Source organism: Pseudochaenichthys georgianus, unplaced genomic scaffold, assembly GCF_902827115.2.
Source record: "Pseudochaenichthys georgianus unplaced genomic scaffold, fPseGeo1.2 scaffold_2096_arrow_ctg1, whole genome shotgun sequence".
NCBI classification, from domain to species: Eukaryota; Metazoa; Chordata; class Actinopteri; order Perciformes; family Channichthyidae; genus Pseudochaenichthys; species Pseudochaenichthys georgianus.
In genome coordinates this window covers 3,139-23,068 of record NW_027262781.1, presented here as the reverse complement: position 1 = coordinate 23,068, position 19,930 = coordinate 3,139, and the positions used below count along the sequence as shown (strand labels likewise).

Below are 19,930 nucleotides of genomic sequence, written 5' to 3'. Positions count from 1 at the left end.
GGAGAGAGTTAGTGGAGAAAGTCACTGACTCGACCGCTGAGAGGTAATCCTTCACTCTGATGGCCCCCAGCTTCCGAGGGTCCATGCTGGGGCTCTTCTGTCCGCGGCCCCCCCCACTGCGGACCCCCACCCAGGCGAGGGCCACACCGTGAGACCCGGAGAGGACCTGGGGCCACTCCAGAGAGAACTCCTCCGTCACCATCTGACCCGGCTCACCATCCCTGAAGAAGAGGAGGAAGAGGAAGAGGAAGAAGACATTATTAATCCCTCACAGGGAAATGTCTTTCTCCACTCTGTTGGGATTTTACACACACACACACACACACACACACACACACACACACACACACACACACACACACACACACACACACACACACACACACACACACACACACACACACACACACACACACACAGAGCAGAGAGGCTGCCAGTTATCCCAGGGAGCAGTTTCGAGGTCAGGTGCCTTGCTCAAGGGCTCCTCGGCAGTGGGAGCTGCACCTCTCCGGGACGTGAACCGGCGACCCTTCGGTTCCAAGACCAAGTCCCTACAGACTGAACCACTGCCGCCAAACAGCATGCTCAGGGGACAGGTTGGGGGTCAGAGGTCACATGCCACTTACACCATGAGGAGGAGGGGGTGCAGGTTGGCCTCGTAGCCCTGAGGCAGAGAGAGCTTCAGGTGCAGGTCTGAGGGAGAAACAGGCAGGGCTCGTGAGACGGCTCCGGACCGAACGAGAGACAGAAATATTTGTAATATTATATAATTCTTTGGCAGATTGTTGACACGTTACACACGGAAATAATTTCTGCGTTCACAAAATGTTTCCTCTGATTATAGAAACCAATATTTAAATTGATTTTGATGCATTTCAATGTTTTTAAAAGCCCATTCTTTAATATTCGTATTTGTTTCCGCTGTCACTGAGTTTAATCTGTAAAACTAACTTCAGTCCTGATTACAACTAAACAAGTTTCCTTAGATGAGTTTCATTAAATAGAGCTCCAGTTGATTTTTTCAAATAAATCTATTTTATTTGACTTCTTTTTCTTTTTATCCACAGATTTGTGTGGATTCACATCCTAAGTGTAACGAAGGGTCTTCAGTACCGTGGTGCTCTGCAGAGACGGTCCTGAACAGAGTCTCGGGGAGCCTCTTGTCCTGCAGGGCTGAGGACAGAGGGCCGTTGTCCTCCAGCACCACGAACCCTGCACCACAACACATGCATGCAGCTTAGAGACCCCACGGATACATCACCAACTGACCCAAGGGTCCTCAGCGCATTGACCTCCTTTAGATTGTTGCTTTTATTGCTTTGAAATAGTTTGTACGTGTGTGATGGTGTGTGAGCTGTGTGATTGTTTGTATGTTTTTGTTTGTTTATTTGACTCCACAGCCCTTTGGTCTGGAGGTTTTAAAGTGCTTTATATAAAAGCTGTATTGTATTGTAAAGTCATACAACTTTAATAGAATTACATGATTAATAAAAAAAACTGTGAGAAAAAGAATAGTATAAAATGTAGATATCAGAATCAATCAATGGGGGATCATTAATTTTAGGGTGAAGACTTGGTTAGGGTTAGGCATGTGTTGGTTATGGTCAGGAAATGCATATAAGTCAATGTAATGTCCCCGGAAGTGATGTATACATGGTATGTGTGTGTGCGTGCGTGCGTGCGTGCAGGGCCGGCCCTCGGCATAGGCAGTATAGGCGAATGCTAAGGGCGCATCAACCCATAGGGGGCGCCGAAAATTGAAAGAAAAAGTTAGAAATAAAAAGAAAATATTTTTTTTTTATTTCATAACAACACAATTTCCCGATTTTGGATCAACAAAGTACATCTTATTATCTTATACTAACAGAACTATGCCTATATTGCGTACAGCACCCATAAACTATGGCACACCCCCCCCCCCCCAAAATCCAGTTGAACTGCCCCAGTCCCAGTAAAAACCAGAGGTTTATGTGAAATTGTTCTTTTTTTGAAATAATGGTTTTAGTGTGCAATTATAGGTTTTAATTTTGTATTTGTATTCATTTAAAATAAATCAAACTCCCAAAAAACGTACACAGCTTCTGTGTGCTTTTATTAACAATTGGAATTTACTTTGTAAGCGGCCGCGAGGGGGAGAGCTTTAGAGAGCTCTCTCCTGAAAGACTGAGAGGCTCTGATAACCTCAGCTCAGTGAGGTAGAGGCACACCTTTATATGATCTTTATAGTTATACAAAAATAAGAGAACAGGTGAAAAACAGGTATACAATACTGACAGTACAAAAAAGTTGTTATTAATAAACAAGAATACAGTTTGAAAGGGGAGTGATTTGTAAAATATCCATAAAGAAACAGAAAATCTGCTTACAGTTCTGTTTCATCTGGGTGTTGAGAGATGTATCCATAGATCTCCTAATGTTGCTCTCAAAGTGCACCAGATTGATGCTTTTAGCTTCAATATAAAATAAAAAGTCTTCCCGGGGGTGCATGCCCCCGGACCCCTTAGAGGAGCCCCCCCCCACTTAAATCATGTTCAAATGGATAGGAAACTAAATCATGCCTAGGGCGGCAAATTGGTCAGGGCCCTGCGTGCGTGCGTGCGTGCGTGCGTGTGTGTGTGTGTGCGTGTGTGTGTGTGTGTGTGTGTGTGTGTGTGTGTGTGGTGTGTGTGTGTGGTTATTTAGGTGTAACACTCACTGTAGGGGTCATTTGTGCTGTGAAGTGTCACTTTAGGGATTCCTGGTCCTGGGGAAGTTTGGAAAAAACAAACATTATTCAATTTAATCAGTTTCAAAAATATATCGTGCGTGTGCGTGCGTGCGCGCGCGTGCGTGCGTGCGTGCGTGTGTGTGTGTGTGTGTGTGTTACCTCGGCAGTACAGGGTGAAGTGTGTCTGGTTGGGGCTGAACTCAGCGGAGAAGAAGCGACATCCATCGATGAGATTACAGGAGAGACAGCGGCGCTCAAACTCTCCGTCCACATCCACACTGACAGAGAGACCAGAACACGTTATTACATCACAGGGGAGAACATGACCTCTATATAAGAAATAAGAGAAAAGAAATATATAACTGATAAAAACGTAACTTCGTAAGAGGTACCATTTTTACTTTATTTAAATATTAAGAGATAAGAGACAAGCAACCTTTCATTAGAGATAAAAGAAAATAAACTTTACATAACAGAAGAGAGAACTCCAACTTAATATAAGAGTTCAAAGAGGTGCTCTGAAACCACGTGCAGAACTAACGGCCCACCACCAGGGGGGAGTGTCGAGCCCCTGGAAGAGGTTCTGCATCCGTCCCCTTTCTCAAACACGGCAAAAACAGAATGGAACAATATTCCCAATAAACTAAAAGCTGACACTGATTTCTCCTGGTTTTCGTGCCAGATCATGAAATGGATTGAAACCCAATCGTGCACACATCAGTTTGGCTTTCTGAAATGTGTATTCTTTTTATTATTTTATTTAAATGTCTTAGTATATCTAGTCTTTTACATTTTGAAGATAGAAATGTGCATTTTATGTGAAGTGTATTAGTTTGGGTATGAAATATGTTGTGATATCACCAGGGGCGCACCTTGGCAGGCAACTGCTAGGGGCCCCGGACCAGAAGGGGGCCCCCAAAAAGGTAGATTAAGAAGGTCCACAGCAACGACACCCTTTAATTTACTGCAACGACATGTCGGGTAACCCCCTCAAGGGGTCCCATGCATAGTGTGCCGTCAAAAGCTCATCATTTCAGTTGCGCTGCCCCACTACGGGGGGGGGGGTGTCTTGGTGCGCCACTGGATATCACATGTTGTTATTGAATTGCATTGTGTTGACCTCTCTTTGAGGTGCATGTGCTTCTTGTACATGGCCCCTGACAACTAACCCAACTTATATAAACTAAACGTTATATAGGAGAGAGAGACCGAGCCTTATATAGTTGATAAGGGGAAAAGCTTAAAGGCCGTTAGCAGAGAAGGACAGTCTGTAGTTTGATTTTCTTTCAGGAGAGAGTCAATAACTGCAGTGACTTCTGGGTAAAGTGATCTGAGACAAGCCGATTGACTTTTAGGAAACAAATGAGGTTCAATAAAGCTTGACAGTGAAGACTTTAGATCGCGAGGAGTCTCGGAAGGACTTTGAATGTCAGACCGGATCAATCACAGACCCTCCTCTGAAATACTGAGTGTCTCCTTTTTTTGTGAGGTATATTTACGTATTATTTGCTCTTTTGTATATTTTGAAATGCAATTACGTGATGAATACTTCTTCGTCTTTACTTCTATTACTGACTGATTGTGTCTGAATGCACCTTCAGGATTGTTTAATGAACTATTTAATTTCATAAACATCAATGGCATTATTCTGTCTTAGAGATAAAGTCAATACTGTGAGTGATATAGTTCTGTGTCTGGAGGAAGCTGGGCCGTTTACCTGTAGAGGTGGCGGCTCTGTCTGGACTCCTCTGCGCTCAGGAAGTATCTGGAGAGAAAGATAAAATAATCTCAGACAGACTCTTCTCCATGTCTCTGCTACATCAACATGTGTCCCCTCTTCTCCATGTCTCTGCTACATCAACATGTGTCCCCTCTTCTTCATGTCTCTTCTACATCAACATGTGTCCCCTCTTCTTCATGTCAATTCTACATCAACATGTGTCCCCTCTTCTTCATGTCTCTGCTACATCAACATGTGTCCCCTCTTCTTCATGTCTCTTCTACATCAACATGTGTCCCCTCTTCTCCATGTCTCTTCTACATCAACATGTGTCCCCTCTTCTTCATGTCTCTTCTACATCAACATGTGTCCCCTCTTCTTCATGTCAATTCTACATCAACATGTGTCCCCTCTTCTCCATGTCTCTTCTACATCAACATGTGTCCCCTCTTCTTCATGTCAATTCTACATCAACATGTGTCCCCTCTTCTTCATGTCATTCTACATCAACATGTGTCCCCTCTTCTTCATGTCTCTTCTACACCAACATGTGTCCCCTCTTCTTCATGTCTCTTCTACATCAACATGTGTCCCCTCTTCTTCATGTCTCTTCTACACCAACATGTGTCCCCTCTTCTTCATGTCTCTTCTACATCAACATGTGTCCCCTCTTCTTCATGTCTCTTCTACATCAACATGTGTCCCCTCTTCTTCATGTCTCTTCTACACCAACATGTGTCCCCTCTTCTTCATGTCTCTTCTACATCAACATGTGTCCCCTCTTCTTCATGTCTCTTCTACACCAACATGTGTCCCCTCTTCTCCATGTCTCTTCTACATCAACATGTGTCTCCTGTTCTTCACGTCTCTTCTACATCAACATGTGTCCCCTCTTCTTAATGTCTCTTCTACATCAACATGTGTCCCCTCTTCTTCACGTCTCTTCTACATCGACATGTGTCCCCTCTTCTCCATGTCTCTTCTACATCGACATGTGTCCCCTCTTCTTCATGTCTCTTCTACATCAACATGTGTCCCCTCTTCTTCATGTCTCTTCTTCATCAACATGTGTCCCCTCTTCTCCATGTCTCTTCTACATCAACATGTGTCCCCTCTTCTTCATGTCAATTCTACATCAACATGTGTCCCCTCTTCTTCATGTCTCTTCTACATCAACATGTGTCCCCTCTTCTTCATGTCAATTCTACATCAACATGTGTCCCCTCTTCTTCATGTCTCTTCTACACCAACATGTGTCCCCTCTTCTTCATGTCAATTCTACATCAACATGTGTCCCCTCTTCTTCATGTCTCTTCTACATCAACATGTGTCCCCTCTTCTCCATGTCTCTTCTACATCAACATGTGTCCCCTCTTCTTCATGTCTCTTCTACATCACATGTGTCCCCTCTTCTTCATGTCAATTCTACATCAACATGTGTCCCCTCTTCTCCATGTCTCTTCTACATCAACATGTGTCCCCTCTTCTTCATGTCTCTTCTACATCAACATGTGTCCTCTCTTCTTCATGTCTCTTCTACATCAACATGTGTCCCCTCTTCTCCATGTCTCTTCTACATCAACATGTGTCCCCTCTTCTTCATGTCTCTTCTACATCAACATGTGTCCCCTCTTCTTCATGTCAATTCTACATCAACATGTGTCCCCTCTTCTCCATGTCTCTTCTACATCAACATGTGTCCCCTCTTCTTCATGTCAATTCTACATCAACATGTGTCCCCTCTTCTTCATGTCTCTTCTACACCAACATGTGTCCCCTCTTCTCCATGTCTCTTCTACATCAACATGTGTCCCCTCTTCTCCATGTCTCTTCTACATCAACATGTGTCCCCTCTTCTTCATGTCTCTTCTACACCAACATGTGTCCCCTCTTCTTCATGTCTCTTCTACATCAACATGTGTCCCCTCTTCTTCATGTCTCTTCTACATCAACATGTGTCCCCTCTTCTTCATGTCTCTTCTACATCAACATGTGTCCCCTCTTCTTCATGTCTCTTCTACACCAACATGTGTCCCCTCTTCTTCATGTCTCTTCTACATCAACATGTGTCCCCTCTTCTTCATGTCTCTTCTACATCAACATGTGTCCCCTCTTCTTCACGTCTCTTCTACATCGACATGTGTCCCCTCTTCTCCATGTCTCTTCTACATCGACATGTGTCCCCTCTTCTTCATGTCTCTTCTACATCAACATGTGTCCCCTCTTCTTCATGTCTCTTCTACATCGACATGTGTCCCCTCTTCTTCATGTCTCTTCTACATCAACATGTGTCCCCTCTTCTCCATGTCTCTTCTACATCAACATGTGTCCCCTCTTTTCATGTCTCTTCTACATCAACATGTGTCCCCTCTTCTTCCTGTCTCTTCTACATCAACATGTGTCCCCTCTTCTTCATGTCTCTTCTACATCAGCATGTGTCCCCTCTTCTTCATGTCTATTCTACATCAGCATGTGTCCCCTCTTCTTCATGTCTCTTCTACATCAACATGTGTCCCCTCTTCTCCATGTCTCTTCTACATCAACATGTGTCCCCTCTTTTCATGTCTCTTCTACATCAGCATGTGTCCCCTCTTCTTCATGTCTCTTCTACATCAACATGTGTCCCCTCTTCTTCATGTCTCTTCTACATCAACATGTGTCCCCTCTTCTCCATGTCTCTTCTACATCAACATGTGTCCCCTCTTCTTCATGTCTCTTCTACATCAACATGTGTCCCCTCTTCTTCATGTCTCTTCTACATTAACATGTGTCCCCTCTTCTTCATGTCTCTTCTACATCAACATGTGTCCCCTCTTCTTCATGTCTCTTCTACATCAACATGTGTCCCCTCTTCTTCATGTCTCTTCTACATCAACATGTGTCCCCTCTTCTTCATGTCTCTTCTACATCAACATGTGTCCCCTCTTCTTTATGTCTCTTCTACATCAACATGTGTCCCCTCTTCTCCATGTCTCTTCTACATCAACATGTGTCCCCTCTGTGGAAAGAGACTCTGGAAGTTTCAGGAACAAAGATTCTCTCTCTTTTTGATCCATTTCTATAAAAACCTGTCTGAAAATGAGCTGATCAGATTTTGGCCACTTGATGATGTCATAACGATGTGTTGTCTTGAGTAACCATTAGCCAATCAGCAACCAAGGTAACCCCCCCCCCCCCCCCCCTTATCACCTGAATCTCCTCCTAGAGCACCATTGTGTTCTTTGTAACCAAATGTCTCTCAGAGGGGCGTGGGGAGGGGCTCCTTGTTTTCATCTAAAGTCACGGAACGTCCACACGGTTCCGTTGCGTTGAAGTTTGCCGGTGGGCGTGTCTGTCGTGCGACCAACAACCAATCACATTAATCTCCCGCCCCGGACACACAAGCACACAGTTTGATTGGCTAGTGCTTGTCCTGGCATATGATTTGATTGGCTGGCGCTTCCGTCGACGCTTGAAAAGTTTAACTTTTCTCAACTTTCGAAGCGAGCAACGGAGGCAAAGCGACGGAACCACAATGCAGTTCGTCACCCCATTCAAAGTGAATGGGAAGCGTCTCTGTTGAAGCACGCGACGGAGCCGTGTGGACGTTACGTAGGACAGACAGAGAATCAGCACTTTGGAAACAGGGCTGAAACAGAGGGGATTATGGGATGCTGCAATAATCTGTTTGGTGTTTCAGCCAATCAGAGACGGGTTCTGAATATATCTGAGACCTGTAATATATTGATGAAAAATAGTATAATAATTAATGAACTCGTGTCCACACTCACAGTTTCCCGGCCTCCTCATCCAGAGCGCAGAGCGAAGAGACATCCCAGCTGCCTGACGTCAGGAAACGAGGCGGGACGGAGGGGACGGCCGCCTGAGAGACAGAGACAACAGGGGGGGGGGAATTAACTGAAAAAAGGAACAAATAAACATCACAATAAATACATACATAATAATACATGGGATTTATAGTGCTTTTCCTAATGCTCATCAATTTATAATAATAAATATAAAATAAATGCAAAGATAAATAAAAAATGAAAACATTAAAGTGTATAAAAATGGGAATAAAGATAATGGTTTAATACCATAAATAATTAAACAAATAAGTAACATAAATAAAAATCTAATTAAATACACATACAAGTATATTTTACCTACTACTTCCATTTAACATTAATTGTAGTCGTGGGTAAATTCAAACGTTTAAAAATGAATAAAAACATTTCTTTAAATAAAAATAAATGCAATAAAAAAGTGGGGAAATGAAATTGAAAGTAAATAAATACGTTTTTTAATAATGTTTTTTAATGGATCAGTGACGAGCCGTCAGGGCCCTCTAGGTCCTCTGTGAGGGCCTAAATATTCTAAAAAATAATATTTGAAAACATAAAAAAAACCGTTTTTTTAATAATTTTTTGTCGTTACATTTTTCATTAGTTTTACCAAAATATCTTGATTTAATTGTATTTAAAATAATATTTCCAAAGAAATAAATCCTTCGAATCTGCCTGTTCAGTTTCTGTTGGAATGTGAAGGGTTAAATGCCGTCTCTGCGAGTTATGTGAAGACGGGAGAGCTTGTTGGTCCCTCTCTACATTCACAGAGGGCCCGCTATAGTAACTCAACGAGAGAGTAATGTCAAATGACAGTACAATTGACCAATCATATCTTCCCTCTAAATGGGCGGGCTTTATTTTCGCGGACTTTATGACAAGTTCCGCCCGCTGTGGTCTATGCAAGTGGTGCAGTGACGCGTCCTAAAACCCGGAAGTAAGCTGCGCTCGGATTCCCTCGACAGAAAGCAGTGGGATTTCTCCATAGGATTTTGGAAAATAGCTCAAAATAAGGTCTGTGGAAAATGAACCTGTTAGATAAATGCACGTTTTGTTCAGCCGGATAATATCCACATGTCTACCCTACTTTTATTATTTTCGAATCATAAATCTAAACGATAGATTTATGATCGATAGATTTATGATCGATATATTTATAATTAGCATAAGTTCGTTCATGATGGCACACTTCAGTGATAGTGATGACATCGTTGCGAAATTATTAACCGAGTCATTTTCAAGATTGAGTTACAATGATAAACTGGAGTGGCAAAGGATCAGCTGCATGACCCGCAAGTGCTTCATCCAAAAGGACAGGAGGATGGACTTTGTGTTTCAGTGATTTATCATCAAAGGTAGGCCTAAGTCATTTTCAATGCGGGCCGCCGTGCCGACTTAATTCATTTGTAATTGTTACTTGGCTGTGGGTGCCCTGTCATGATAGGTATTTATATAAATGGTGTTGTTTTGTGTGGTAGAGGGTCGCTGTCATTGGTGCGTTTTGCACCCCGGGCCTCTGTTTTGATATTCCGCTGAAGTATACGCTGTGACGTAATAACTCTTCTTTTTTTTCTCGAGGGGAGGGGGGTCCGAGGGCCTAGGTATAACAGTCACGGCTCGCCACTGTAATGGATAATAACATGAAAAATGACCACAGTGTCAGCCTGTGTTGAATATGTTTCTCTATAAAATAAAAACCATTAACACCTTAAATAGCTCCACTGGGGAGGAATAGATAAAGTTAATGTGAATTGAACCGTGTAGCTCGGCCATTAGGTCTAATGAGTGCATGTACTCCTCAGATAAGGTGCTTTAGGAGTGATGGAGGAAAGCCAATGCAAACAAACAGCTTGAACATCAGAGAAGAGAGGGAGGCTGCTTTTATCTGTGATCCCACGGTGTAACGAGACCCCGCTGAATGTTAACGAGTCAGAAGTTATTGAAGTCTGACCCGAGGAAGTGAAAGTTAACGGACCTGAAAACTGACCTGCGCTGAGAGAGCGGCGACGTGGAGGAACTCGCCCCGAGCGCCCTGCTTCGCTGGGAGGATCGAGTAAAACACTGAGGCGTCTGAAGAAAACAACGGTACGTCCTGCAGGCGGAGGAGGAAACAGATAATAAAAGACCTGATACAAAAAGAATGGCAAGAACTGAATGAAAAATAAAGAAATTAAAATATAAATGTAGTCGAAAATAAAGAAAAGCAACAGGTCAAAAATAAAGAACAGACCCGATTAAGAAATATAGAAAATACTGAAAACAACTTAAATTGCTATGTTTGAAAAATATATCGTAGGGCCATACTGCTCACACCCCTCTTTTGCAGCCCTGTTAGAGATGTGGATTTTGGGTCCTTAGCTTAAAAAAAAAAAAAAGAGAAGGCGGAGCTAATGCCTGATCAGAATTCTACCGGAGATAACGTTAAATTCTGCTGTGATAAAACGCCATCCTGTTCTAAACCACATCAAGGATTATCTCTGAAACAGTATGGAGCTAAAAATGCTTTTTCTCTTGCAGGGTTATCACAAGGTGAGTTCTTTTTTTATTTCCTGCTTTTTAAACACACGTGCTCTCCAGTACAGGTTAGCTCTGAGTGTTAGCTAGTGTAAACAAAGATGAGATTACGTCCAAAACACGTCAGGCATTGTTTCTGATAACAACTTTCTGTGCCGCCGATTTGACATCAAATCGGCAGCAAATCTGTATCCGCTCGTTGTATCCCCGTTTTTAGAGATTTGGGTACGGAGGAAAGGAGAGAGGGTTTTATTTTCTGACGCTGCGTGAGTTCCCCGACGCACTATTTGCGTCCAAATAATAAAAACTACCTGAGTAAATAAAGAAAGTAGTGAGTCAAAAATAAAGATAATACTGAGAAAAAGGCAAAACAAGAAAAATATATAATAATAGCAAATAATTATACATGGTTAGTTACATAAAGAAAATTGTCAAAAATAAGGACAAGTATCAGGTCAATAAATAAAAATAATTGCACTGATACAAAAATAATTAAAAAATGTATAAAATAAGAAAAATACTGAAAAAATAATTAAATACCTGAGAAAATAATAAAAAGATTGAGTCAAAAAAAAAAAAAAGTACTGAGTCCAGGATAAAGCAAAATCAGGATAAACAGATGGAGTAAAACGTTACAAACAAACAATTACACATACCTGTCGCTGGTTCTGCATTAGGTCCATGGCCATTTTGTGTTTCTGTTAAAGTAGGAATCACACAATGCAGAGCAATGTCACAGCATTAACCGAACAGGAGATCATTAAGAAGCAGTGTCTAAATCAATATGATTATGTGTTTGAGTGGATTATGAGACAATGTAACTCTACACGGGAGCAAAGACACAGACGTTAATGACTGACTCATAGATCTTCTTCCTCTTGGTTGTCTCTATAGTCTTTTCACATCACTTAGAAGTCTTTTTGCGTGTATTTGTGATCATTTTGCCATTTTCGTATTTTTAAGGCATTTTGTGTCTTTTTTAGGCGTTTTATTGCCATATATATTTGTTTGCCTTTTGGTAGCTATTTTTTGTCTTTTTAAGCTACTATTTGTATTCTTTTTTGAGACTCTTTGTGGTCTTCCTGGTTGGTCCATATCTTTGTAGGGGACATTTTGCCTTTTGCACTTTGTAAGCCTCAGTGATCCATCCATGATCATGCATATGAATAATTAAAGCTATAAAAATAATACATCGGCTATGTGTACCTGAGGATGTACAGAGAGTAAGAGAGCGATAAACCCTGCAGAACATCACTAAGGATTCTGCTCATGGAGCTGACCACCTTAAATATTAATCCAGAGGGCTAAAGGAAATCAATCCAGCGTTAAATCAGGAACAGAATCTTCCAATGAAGTGTGTGTTCCTGACCTCTGAGCAGGCTCCGGTGGTGGCCTCACACACACACAGCACCGACTGGTTCTGGACGCGGTTCAGGAAGCGCACGGCGAGGCGGGTGCTGCTGATCCACGTCACCATGGAGATGTAGCTGTCTCTGTGGAGGGGAGGCAGAAAGTCAAAGAGATTTGAGAGAGATCGGAAAGAGGTGCAGAGGAGGGGGGTGAAGTATGTGGTTCAGAGTTGATGGTAAATGCTGTTGATTAAAGCAACAAACTCCTCAGTGTGTGCTTTAATCACAGAGAAAAAGCTGCAAAATGTCTGTTAGCTGGCCAGCTCTGTTGTGATTGGTCAACCGCTTAGAGAAGTCCCGCCCCTTCGCCTATTACGTATGTGTCGGAGCGTTAGCCAATAGGAGTGCAAGAGTTCCATAGTGATGTCATTATGCTCCAGAAGTACACAAAAGGCGTGTTGGAGAGAAACACAGGGATTTTACGCTTTGCAGACCATTTACATGCACTAAAACCTATAGAACTACAAGAGAGGAAACAACACGGAAAGATGAATAGGGCCCGTTTACGGGTGATAAGAACCAGTGGCGTCCGGCCCATAGGGGCGCTAGGGGCGCCGCCCCCCCTCTTCCCACATTTTAGATTGTCATTAAAAAAAATATTTTCATTTTTATTTTTAATAAACAAGGTACATATTATATAGTTGGTATCAGAAAAATGTATAATCTACAATAAAATCTCGTTTAAAATTGTGTTACGATGTCTAAAGTTACTGATAAGTCATGTGTTTCCTGCCTGGCCGCAGAAATCGTTGCCCGTGTATCATTACCCTCTCTCGTGGGCGGTAAGTAAAGAGCCCTACATGTAAGTGCAGCAGCAGCCAACCAAGTGCTGACTCTTGCTACCTGAAAAGTACAATGCTGCGAAACATCATTTCAGCCAATCAGCGTCGTCAGATCTGATGGTCCAAGGGCTACAATTTCAGCGCCCAGCCCAAGGCAGTCTGTGAGTTGTTTTGACTCGTATCCAAGCCATAGACTCTGGAAGCTATCATTAGCAGTGACAGACACATTGGATTAACCTGTGGATTAACCTTCAGCTGCGTTTTTCTCGTTTTAATGCCATTGAACACGACCTTTGATCAGAATAACAGCAAAATATCTCCATGTTTTGCTACCTAAAGCTACGTCGTGTGATGTCTGTATTTGCATGCCCTGTCACGAGTTCTGATCGCTCAGTGATGATACTTATATTTCTAGAATCTGTGGAATCTCAGCTTGTTAGCATAAACTTGTTTGTGCATATCCGATAAGTATATCGATCGATTTATACCTAGAGTGCATTAGCATTTTTCCGCTCAGGGCTCATTTAGCAAAAGGTTAGCTTCTTGTGAGACTTGTGTTTTGTTTCGGTAAACATGGTTCATATCATCAGTTAGCTGAGTTTATTCCCATTAAATGAGTATGACACATGAATAGTTTATTACATTTTAAGAAGCCCTGAGACACAGTTTCGTGAGTAAAAAAATGGGGGGGGAAAGCCCCTTAACAGGTTAAATGGGAATTAAATCATTTGAGTGTTCACATCAGCACCACCATCAACAGTGTTACCACTCTGAAGTAGATAACAACGTACCCAAACCAGAAGCCGTGGATGAATAAAGAAGTTCGCCAACTACTGAAAGCACGAAACATCGCTTTCAGATCAGGTGACCAACGGGCTTACAGTTTATCCAGGGCTCACCAAAAGAAGGGCATTAGGAAGGCCATGCACTGCTACAAACTGAGGGTTGAGGAGCACTTCAATAACTCCCCGAAGAATGTGGCAGGGCATTCAGGCCATCACTGACTACAAACCCACCACCCCCTCTCTCCCGTCAAACGACGTCTCCTTCCTCAACGAGCTGAATGATTTCTATGCTCGCTTCGACAGGGACAACCAGGAGACAGCCACTAAGGCTGTTCCCCCTGCAGACCACCAGCCCCTCACACTCTCACCTTCTGACGTCTTCACCACACTGAGCAGGATTAATGAATGCAAGGCTGCTGGACCCGATGGCATCCCAGGCCGCGTTCTCAGGGCCTCTGCTGGGCAACTGACTGAGGTCATGACGGACATTTTCAACCTGTCACATCTGGAAAAAACCAACTCCTATGCAAGATTGCTGTTCATCGACTTCAGTTCAGCCTTCAACACCGTCATCCCCTCCAAACTAATCACAAAACTCAACGACCTGGGCATCGGCGCCCCCCTTGTAATTGGATTTTAGACTTTCTAACCAACAGACCCCAGCATATCAGGTTGGATAATCTCTGTTCCATGACCCTCAGCCTAAATACCGGTGTCCCACAAGGCTGCGTGTTGAGCCCCCTCCTCTACTCCATCTTCACCCACGACTGTACCCCTGTACATGGTTCAAACACCATCATCAAGTATGCAGACGACACAACGGTGATCGGCCTCATCCACAATCACGATGAGACGGCCTACAGGGAGGAGTGGTGGTGTGCCGACAATAACCTGGCCCTTAACACAACAAAAACAAAATAACTCATTGTGGACATCAGGAAATCGAAAGGCAACACACACACAGGGACGTGCACAGGTACGGGCTAATGTTGCCCGGGCAACAGCCCTTTTGAACTTTTTGGCTGACCTGCCCCTCTGGAGAGAGCGAAAGTCTTTTTTTTCTGTTGTGGCCGAATAAACATGATAAGCCCACAATTAGTATTTGAGAGTCTCGCTGCGATAAAACACACCTTGTCAGCGCTGTCATCTGAGCGTCACGTGACTTTGTTTACAATCTGACAGCTGAAAAGTAAAGGAAAGCCCTCCGAGTCCGGTCCGGCCTCATGTGGCTATGGTGATCATGTGCCTGCCTGGCTTTGGTGGCCAATCCTCGGGTCAATCTGTCCCCGGAAATATCCCAGTTTTTAAATATGCTTAAATTGATTTTGAATTTTCTCATGGCAGTTAGAGTATAGGGGACAAACCAGGGGACTTTACTTCCTCTTGACACCGTCGGTTATTTACACCTAAATATACTTGTTATTGTGTTTCTGTCTCTCTGTGTCTTTTCATCTGCTCCGTAAACTCCCTCACCCCTCGCTCTCTTTTCTTGATCGCCCTCTCACAGGAGAACTCTTCACTGTCCCGCTTCATTGTAGGATTTCTGCCATGTCTCTACTTTAGTTTGACCATCTCTGTTATTAAGTTATGGAATACTGAATAAATAAGTAAGTAGATACCTTACCGTTACTGCGCTCATAAAGAATGATAAGAATAAGAATAATGCGTATTGAATTGGTTTAATCAATTAGTTTATTTAAGGCACAGCCGTTACAATGGTCAAACTACATTAAAACAGAATTGTCCGCATTTTGTCTTTAATAGTTCCTAACATTAGATATGTTAATGAGATATGGACCACAAAACAAACAATTTCCCTGGTTTTCTTTTTTTATAAAAACTTCTTACGTTTTCGGGGGGGTGGGGGGGAGGCCCTTTCTCTAGTTTAGAGCAATAGCCCCTCCAGATGTCTGTGCACGTCCCTGCACACACACTCCCATCCACATAAATGGAATGGCGGTGGAGCGTGTGTCTAGCTTCAAGTTCCTGGGGGTCCACATATCCGATGACCTCTCATGGTCCAAAAATACCACCGGCATAGTAAAGAAAGCTCACCAGCATCTCTTCTTCCTGAGGAGACTAAAGAAAGATCACCTCTCTCCTCAGATTCTGGTGAACTTTTATCGCTGCACCATTGAGAGCATCCTGACCAGCTGTATCACAGCCTGGTATGGGAACTGCACAATGCTCAACAGGAAGGCAATGTTGTGAATCGAGTGGCCCATGGTGGTGGTGGGGTTATGGTATGGGCAGGCGTATGTCATGGACGACGAACACAGGCCACTCGATTCACAACATTACCCTAGCCCTAACCCTAACCCTACCCCTCACACCAGATACTGCCTGGTTTTCGGACCCCCCAGACCCCCCCAATAAAGCAAAAATGCACGTTTCAGAGTGGCCTTCTATTGTGGCCAGCCTAAGGCACACCTGTGCAATAATCATGCTGTCTAATCAGCATCTTGATATGCCACACCTGTGAGGTGGGATGGATTATCTCGGCAAAGGAGAAGTGCTCACTATTACAGATTTTTTCAGATTTGTGAACAATATTTGAGAGAAATGGTTATTTTGTGTATACAGAAAATGTTTTAGATCTTTGAGTTCATCTCATGAAAAATGGGAGCAAAAACAAAAGTGTTGCGTTTATATTTTTGTTCAGTGTATTTTACTGTCAATGCCGTTTACAATGTATATATTCATTGTATATATATATATATATATATATGCACTGCTATTTTGCACTTCTGGTCAGATGCCTAACTTACATTTCGTCACTAGTACATATACTATGTAATGACAATAAAATCTGAATGTGAGTCTGAATAAATCTAAGACTCAGTATAGTGATAGTTAACGGTTCAAAAAGTTCCCTTTAATGTTTATTTTAAAGGTCTCCCATTATACTGTTTCTCATCAATATATCAGAGGTCTCAGATAAATCCAGAGCCTGTCTCTGATTGGCTGAAACACCAAACAGATCAATGAAGCATTACCCATAATCCCCTCTGTTTCAGCCCTGTTTCCAAAGTGCTGATTCTCTGTCTGTTACTTCAGATGAAAATAAGGAGCCCCTCCCCACGCCCCTCTGAGAGAGACTTGGTTACAAAGAACTCAATGTAGAAGAGACATTTTGCATAATAGGTGACCTTTAAAGTCTATGACGCTGTAGTACCTGGCTCTGAGGGCGTCTGGAGGAATCATCTCCAGAGTGTGAGCCGGGCCGTACAGATTCACCACGAACAGGCCGACGGACGGGATGCTGGATCCAGCCTGGCAGCACAACAACAAAAACACAATGTCAGATATTTATCCGATAAACTCCAGCACCCCAGCAGCCATGTCTGAAGTGTTGCATATATACCTTTGGGTAGGGGAAGAGCATGTTGGAGGGGTAGAGCCCCCCTAAGAATCGGGGAATCTCCATCACAGGGGTGGCCGTGTTGTTGATGGTGAGATACGCTAACCGAGCTCCGTCCATCGACCACCAGTGAGCCGCGTACGACAGCAGAACCTCCTCTGATACACACACATACTGTTATCAGACCCAACACCTGCACCTACCACCACACATGATGGTAACTGAAGTTTCATTTCTTAATTTTGTGCAGGAATGAGTCCCAACATCTTGAATCAGTCAGTGTTTTTGCATTTCTAGTTTCCTCATCTGAAGGTTTTTCAGTTAGAAATGTTACCACAAGCTTAACAAGATATTGAATATTGTTATCAGACTCTTGCAGATTTTAGCAGCACACCCCCTCACCCTCGTAGGTCCAGTCGGAGAGTCCGTTCTGCAGGTTCTGCTCGGGGTCAGAGTCGGTGAGCCGCAGCGCTCTGCTGGACACACTTGGCTGGTAGTAAATATCTCCATCAAACACGAAGGCCTGGCGGGAGAACACACACACACACACACACACACACACACACACACACACACACACAGACAGAAATCCATTATCTCACACACACAGGAGGGGGGGCTTTATAACTGCCAGTACAGGACGTCGGCCAAGAGCGGATAAATCAGCGAACAGCAGCCGACACATCTTTTCTCTCCGGTTAATAAGCTGCAAGAGCCAATTACATCACAGGGAGGGATATGAATTATATGATGAGTGTAAAACAGATCATTACAGCAGCTGCAGATCCTCCACCACTGACATGAGTCTGTTGAAGTGCACTGTGAAGGTGGAGGATATATTCTTATCATAATGAACAAGATGACACAGCAGGAACCACATGCTGATATTTCTAGTACGATGTGTTCCTTGTGTTTGCTGTTTACCGGGATTGTTGTTTGTTTTCTCATTTCTTAGATAAGAGTGTGAATCGCTATCTTACCGAGATAAGAAGAGTCCAGAAACAAGGCAAGGAAACAGTAGTGTCTCTACTTTAAAGAGTCCTCTCCTGCTGATGTTCAGGTGTATATCAGTATGTAGTGTCTCTACTTTAAAGAGTCCTCTCCTGCTGATGTTCAGGTGTATATCAGTATGTAGTGTCTCTACTTTAAAGAGTACTCTCCTGCTGATGTTCAGGTGTATATCAGTATGTAGTGTCTCTACTTTAAAGAGTCCTCTCCTGCGGATGTTCAGGTGTATATCAGTATGTATTGTCTCTACTTTAAAGAGTCCTCTCCTCTCACTTTACAAGTACAATGTGTTGGAGAGCTAGCCAATAGGAACGCGAGTGTTTGATAGTCATGTCACTGTGTTCTGGAACTTCAGGATTTAAGCGTTGGCACACACACCTACAATCGGGCCTCTTTAAGATAGAGTGTAAGATAATAACTTCAAAGAGTTGCTGCTGTTCAGATACTTTTCAGGTGCATTAGAGTCATGTTTACCAGCTGGTTCCCCTGCGGCCCCCAGGAGGCGAACTGCAGCGCCGCCTTCTCATTCTCCGGAGGGTTGAGGTCCTGCAGATCTCTGCAACACACACACACACTCAAAGATTAGCCTCCTCCTTCTTTAGGGACCAGCGTCTTGCTAAAACCCCTCAGAGGTCCGTCCACTGCAGGACAAATAGAGCACGATGCAGAAGGGGGGAGGGACAAAACAGAGAATGGGTTCATGCAAGAGATTTCTGTTTCCATTTCCCATCTGCACATTCTCCTCCGGGGCAGGCAATGATCTGCAGCTCCTCCTGAAGTCCATCCTCCACAGGGGGTCTCCACCGACTTAATGCAGAACATGACTCTCAGGCAGTGAAATGTAGTGTCTCTACTTCAAAGAGTCCTCAGTATGTAGTGTCTCTACTTTAAAGAGTCTTCTCCTGCTGATGTTCAGGTGTATATCAGTATGTAGTGCCTCTACTTTAAAGAGTCCTCTCCTGCTGATGTTCAGGTGTATATCAGTATGTAGTGTCTCTACTTTAAAGAGTCCTCTCCTGCTGATGTTCAGGTGTATATCAGTATGTAGTGTCTCTACTTTAAAGAGTCCTCTCCTGCTGATGTTCAGGTGTATATCAGTATGTAGTGTCTCTACTTTAAAGAGTCCTCTCCTGCTGATGTCCAGGTGTATATCAGTATGCAGTGTCTCCACTTTAAAGAGTCCTCTCCTGCTGCTGCTCCGGAAGCCCCTCCTCCACAGGGGGTCTCCACTGACCTGATGCAGAACATGAATCTCTGACCCTGGGAATGGATGCATGTCTGACAGAAACATGAGGCTCTGATTCGATGAAGGAGGGAACGTTTTTCAACCCTGCAAAAGGTCTAAAGGTCTGCTTGCAGTGACGCTCATGCCCGGTGCAGCCCATGCATGAGTATTCAGTGTTCCACCTACCCAGTGTTCACATTGTAGATAGCATAGGAGGCAGTGAAGGACTGAGAGAACACCTGAAAGAGGCAGAGGAGGTCAGCTGTGCTCAGAAACAAACTGACAATAAAAGAAAGCTTGTGAAGGACACCGTCGGTTAGAGAACGAGCAACAGGACGCTGTGTTGGCCCTCCCTAAGTCTCCCCAAAGCACTCAGGGATTTTTTAAAGGGCAGCAACACTATGCCACGAATGGGAAATGTTCAGGGTCGGCGTCATGGGGGGTCATTCGCGGGCCATGCCCCCCCCAAATGAGTCACTGTGCCCCCCCAACGCAGGGCGGGCAAGCCTTGCCACTTTGCCGTTTATAAGTGAAAACGTTTCCACTAAAGGGAAATACATGAGAAATAAAGAATACAAATATAAAACAGGTGTGC

At 43.5% G+C, this 19,930-nt stretch overlaps 1 protein-coding gene across 1 annotated transcript; it reads right to left on the bottom strand.

Annotated features, from left to right (window-relative positions):
- Positions 1 to 29: 29 nt before the first annotated feature.
- Positions 30 to 19,574, bottom strand: LOC117441882 (inactive dipeptidyl peptidase 10-like; the record flags this gene model as incomplete). The annotated part of the gene is made up of 15 exons (XM_034077900.1): positions 30 to 221; positions 627 to 693; positions 1,114 to 1,212; positions 2,696 to 2,743; positions 2,867 to 2,985; positions 4,425 to 4,472; positions 8,198 to 8,289; positions 10,239 to 10,343; positions 11,422 to 11,463; positions 12,135 to 12,258; positions 16,917 to 17,014; positions 17,106 to 17,260; positions 17,505 to 17,625; positions 18,585 to 18,666; positions 19,522 to 19,574. Coding segments are annotated over 15 exons (1,445 nt in total), but the record flags the coding sequence as incomplete, so codon positions are not given.
- Between the last annotated feature and the right edge of the window lie 356 nt (positions 19,575 to 19,930).